The 5,408-nt window shown below is 48.7% G+C and overlaps 1 protein-coding gene across 1 annotated transcript; it reads left to right on the plus strand.

The window, feature by feature from the left end:
• Positions 1–22: 22 nt before the first annotated feature.
• DPAGT1 (dolichyl-phosphate (UDP-N-acetylglucosamine) N-acetylglucosaminephosphotransferase 1 (GlcNAc-1-P transferase)) lies at positions 23–4,542 on the plus strand (the record flags this gene model as incomplete). Its single annotated transcript, XM_009703639.1, has 8 exons — positions 23–148; positions 234–447; positions 992–1,138; positions 1,277–1,361; positions 1,807–1,995; positions 2,639–2,726; positions 3,091–3,246; positions 4,340–4,542. Coding segments are annotated over 8 exons (1,071 nt in total), but the record flags the coding sequence as incomplete, so codon positions are not given.
• Between the last annotated feature and the right edge of the window lie 866 nt (positions 4,543–5,408).

Consider the following 5,408-nt stretch of genomic DNA (forward strand, 5'->3'; position numbering starts at 1 on the left):
TGACCCCGTGCCTTGCCTTCCTTTCAGCCCCGAAGCACAGGGCGTGATCAGCGGGGCCGTGTTCCTGATCATCCTCTTCTGCTTCATCCCCGTGCCCTTCCTGAGGTGCTTCGTGGAGGAGCAGTGCGCGGCCTTTCCTTACGACGAGGTGAGGCTTGCCCGGAGCTGGGAGCGTGGCGGGCACGAGCAGGGAGCGGTCACCGGTAATCAGGGTCCTGTTCTCTGTCCTGCAGTTTGTGGAGCTCATCGGTTCGCTCCTTGCCATCTGCTGCATGATTTTCCTAGGCTTTGCAGATGACGTCCTGAACCTGCGGTGGCGCCACAAGCTCCTTCTTCCTACTATGGCTTCTCTCCCACTGCTCATGGTTTACTTCACCAACTTTGGGAACACAACCATTGTGGTGCCTAAGCCCTTCCGGGTGCTGCTGGGCATGCACTTGGACCTCGGTAAGTTGCCAATCGCGAGGAGCCATCATCCAAGCGGCAAGCGATCGGTGGAAGGGGTCACCTGACGGCACTCTGTGCTGCAGAGGGAACACACGAAGCGTTCGCTCGAGTAGCCAGTGAGAGGGTGCAACTCCACCCGCTAAATATTAGGGTGGAAAGAACATCCAGAAACCCAGAGTGCGTTCAACCACGCATAGATAGGCACCCATCGTTTTTGGGGGATTCTGGCAATACAGTCAAGCGCCAGGCGCACACGGCACTCGGCTGCCGACACTGGAGTGACCGAAACACGGAAACGGAGCGCTACGGTCTGCCGCTGCATCACAGCGGTTTGCTGCGGTTGCCGTGTCGTACGTACGTGTACACGCGATAGCCAAGTCACAGGAGAGGGAGCGATTTATTAGTAAGCTACTGCTATCAAAAATCACCGAGATGGCTAAGTAACAGGTTGTTGCACAAAGCAGGACGCAAGAGCTTCGGGGAATTGGATCGTGGCCTGCTTCACCTACGAATACTAAAGCACTCGGCTCGCTCTGATCCGCAGGTATCCTCTACTACGTGTACATGGGCATGCTAGCAGTGTTCTGCACTAACGCCATCAACATTCTCGCTGGAATCAATGGAATTGAAGCAGGGCAGTCGCTGGTGATAGCTGCTTCCATTATCGTATTCAACATTGTAGAGTTAAACGGTAAGGAAGGTAACAACACGTTGGCGGGCGCAAAAAGCAAAGGGAGATGGAATCCTAGATTTCAATGTCTGGTATTATTAAAAATCAGCCAGTCCTGTCTTATCACAAAGGCTTTTTTTTTTTTTCTTCTCTCTATAGGGGATTATCGAGATGATCACATTTTTTCTCTCTACTTCATGATTCCCTTTTTTTTTACCACGCTGGGGCTGTTTTACCACAACTGGTAAGAGGATGGACATTCAGAGTTTCTTTGGAAGCGTCCTTTCCCCCTGCTTTCTCCCTTGTCAAACAAACAAAACCACTTACCGACGTGCAGGTGGGACACCGGAGCGTAGGCAGGCTTCTCTCCGGAACCGAGCGCGCAAAGCGTCCGTGCACCGGTAGCTTTGCTTTTTATTAGAACAATTCCGGTCACACCGGCTCAGCAAAATGCACAGAATACGCTCCCTCGTATGTCTCACTAGCCGTTTTTTCATACCGTATTCTCTGCCACTCAGGTTGTGGGTCCCAGTCCCCCAGTTCTTAGCATAAATACCTGCAGTTGTTGTTTTTTACTGTGTAGATCTGCTGCAGTTCCATCTCAGCCCCTAACCTGCCACGTGGGAAAGCCACATTCACGGCAACGGCAATCGTGACAGGCCTTTGCTTTTCTGCCTTGTGGATTGCAGGTACCCATCTCGAGTGTTTGTCGGGGACACCTTCTGCTACTTTGCTGGGATGACCTTCGCCGTGGTGGGGATCTTGGGGCACTTCAGCAAAACAATGCTGCTTTTTTTCATCCCGCAAGTGCTCAACTTCCTCTACTCGTTGCCTCAACTGTTCCACGTCATTCCTTGTCCCCGTCACCGGCTGCCGAGGTAATGTACCCAAGTGACCTATAATGGTACCCCAGATTGTGCCTTTTATCTCCAACACCAGCTGAGAGGGGTGGTGGTAGCTGCTCTTTTTAAAAGCCATCAAAGGAAGTTTAATAGTTAAAAGTTAGCTGGCTCGCTCTGCCAGCTACAGTCAAGTCATAGAGCAGAGGCTTCTCAAAGAAGTTAACTTCTCTGACCGTCCCACCCCCCCAGTACAGAAGAGTGATTTTTGACAATGTTAGAATATGATTATTCTCTGCTACAAGACTGAGAGGAATCGATACGGGCCGCTGTTAATGCTGTTGCCGTAGGATCTGCCGAGATTTCATAGTAGCAAGAATTCTGTGGCACTATGCCATATCGGCGATTGTCTCTGCAGATGTTAGATTCTTGTGTTTTATTTTTACAACTATACAGCTCTATGCATGCATTGGGGGTGCGGTGGGGAGGAATCGCCTCCTGACTCTGCCCAATCTGAGGGACTAAGTATAGGCAGCAGTCGTTAAGCGTATCAGATTGTTCCTGCTTTTTTCCAGCACCGGATTTCTTTCTCAGCTGTTCAGCTAGGTATCTAAGTCTGCTTACGTAGGGATCTCTCCATCTCCTTGCTCTATCCAGACTAAAATATTAATGTTTCTTTTAGGCTCAATCCTAGTACAGGGAAGTTGGAGATGAGCTACTCCAAATTCAAAACTAAGAGCCTCTCTGCCTTGGCAACAAACATTCTGAAGGTAATACCCGGAAAACATTCAAAATCCAGACGCGTTTTGAGGCGGCGATCAAACGCGAGAGGAACGGGATGGGAGGGAATGCAGAATTTCTGGGTTCGCCAGTTATTTCCTGGCTCAAAACCAGAAGAAAATATTCTGCTTAGTCCGTCGCCATCCCTCGCGGTCACTTGATTGTGTTAATAATCGATCTTTCAAAATAACCACATGTAGCAGTGTTCTAGGACTACCGTGAGCCTGTCCTGTCTTTTTAGTAAGAGCACGAGCCAGACTTCAGGCATGGTACAGCACAAGGGATCTTGAGCAAAACCAGATGGTGAGCACCAGCCATACCTGGTGAAATAGCACGCAATATTTCTTTCCCCAGGCAGTAAAGATCTTGCACATAGCAGATGTGAGGAGCGGAACGGATGAAGATGGCGAATATACCGAGTGCAATAATATGACACTTATTAACTTTGTTATAAAGCTGATTGGACCCACCTACGAGCGCAATCTCACTCTCCTGTTGCTACTCATTCAGGTCAGACAAACAGTTCCTCCAGTAGAAAGATGTACTCTGCAATAGAAACAGATCCAAATCGGTCTCAAGAGTTTCAAAGGGAAAGGGGGAAGTAAAGTATCGCACGCCTCACCCAAGATGCAGTTGAGCTGCGGAACTTAAGGAGAATCGGAGGTTTACACAGCTCAAGGAGGAAACGGATTCTTCCTCCTCCCCCCTCACCCCCCGTTCATTGAAAACTAATAAATACAAAGACCCTAGGTTAGCTTATGAGGAAGGCAGGAATCGTCGCGGGGCTAGAAAAACATTAGGAAAGCAGAGCGCCTTGTCACTCTGACCCGATACGGCTTTTTTCCACGTTCCCGTTTTTCAGTCATACCAAATAACAGTCCCGGAGTTATCTCTGGCTGGTGGGCTTCCGTAAGCGGGGCACACAGCTCAGTGGTATCTGGAATCCGAGCGGGGCGTGGGAACGTTTTGAATCAACTTAGAGCGCAAGGATAACGTGCCTCACAGATACTGCCGCTACCTTTATTCAGCCCCTGATCTCTCGTACATAATTCAGTAGAAACACTGCTTTTGGAAAGGCCTGCGTTGCTCAGGACTTCCAACAAACCAACCCGGAGACTGAACAGGGCTTAGGCAGACTACACTGGGGACGGGAGAGGATAGGAAGTACACACCGCTTGATCTCAAGCCCAATCACAGCAGACAAGTCTTGGCAGCACCTTCTTGTAAGGACGCGAAATCGCAGCTTTGACACGAGATATTTTCCACTACAAACCATAGGATTTATGTTATAATATAGGCCCCTTAAGAAGGAAAGAGTTGTTCCCAACCGTTCACCTAGTCCACTTGTTCTCACAGTGTGGCCGTGCACAGGCACATGCAGAAATCCCTCAGATAGCTGCGGTTCTCAGAAAGAACCGAGGGCTTTGGCTAGACTTCTGCCTTTCATCTTCCTGTACCTAAAAAATGTAGCCTAAATGTTGTTATTTAGTGAAACGAGGCACACTGGAAAGCGTAGCAAATCCATCCGGAAAGGGGGAATCCGCCAGCCTGTAAACTACTTAACACTATAACCTTTCCATTGTCTTGTCTGATTTTTACCTAGGTCCTGGGCAGCACGATTGCATTTTCAATCCGGTACCAACTAGTGCGCTTGTTTTACGATGTCTGACTGGGCTGTCGGGAGCAGGGGAAAGAGCTGTACCCGCCAGTCAGTTTTCTGCAATTGCTGACCAAACGATTCACAACTGATCTTACTCCGGCCCTCCGAGAACCTCAGGACACCTGTCCAAATGCAAGCAACCGCTCTGCGTGGGCCAGTCTTGAACTATAATCATCTCTTGCACAGAAGCCATTTGTCAGATTCTGCTGACAGAAAGGATTCACCGCTACTTGGACATCATTGTTACTGGGAATACTTTTCAGAGGGGAAGTAAACGACCCAATGTTTACTCACAGCACGTAGGGAAAAAAGATGAAATCTCTGTACATCTAACAAGCGCGTTACTGTTCCCAGAGACAGAAAACAGGAACTTCAGTTTCTGTGAGACTCTGTACAGCAGAACAAGTAAACAAGAATCCTCTCCTGGCTTCTCCCATCCTTTGGTCTTTGGTCCATGGATGTAGAGTGACACATTATAAACCATACCCAAAACTCGGAGCGCTCCGAGAATAAAATAACTCACGGTACCCTTTCCCCTTCAGTGCTTTGCCCGAGGATGTTGACATGCAGTGAAACTAGGTTACACAATACACCCCTGAGGCTTTCTACCCTGTCAGGGTGCTGATGATTGTTTCTGCAGTAGACTCCCTCCTCTTTCACAGCTACTAGGAACCTTCCCAGCAAAAGGCTTTTATTTCCAAAAAAAAAAAATTCCTGCCTTCCTTCGTGGCACGGGACGCATCTGGAACAGGCTAGCGGGGTAAGGATCGCTGCGTCCTTGCATAACAGAGGAAATCAGTAAAGACCTTAGAATAACGTGGAACTAAGACTCTGCAGACTGCAGTTACCTTTTTCTCAAATACAAATCATTAGTTATATAGCAGTATCTGGAACTATAACTCACCACAGAACTGCTGCCTATCTGACAGAAAAACACTTAACAGCCATTGGAGAACCGGGCGAAAGAGTCTGCATGAGGTTAATGGGCGTGAAAAGCCAAATAATGCAACAA

This window comes from Cariama cristata, unplaced genomic scaffold (genome assembly GCF_000690535.1).
Source record: "Cariama cristata isolate BGI_N322 unplaced genomic scaffold, ASM69053v1 scaffold34820, whole genome shotgun sequence".
Classification (NCBI taxonomy): domain Eukaryota; kingdom Metazoa; phylum Chordata; class Aves; order Cariamiformes; family Cariamidae; genus Cariama; species Cariama cristata.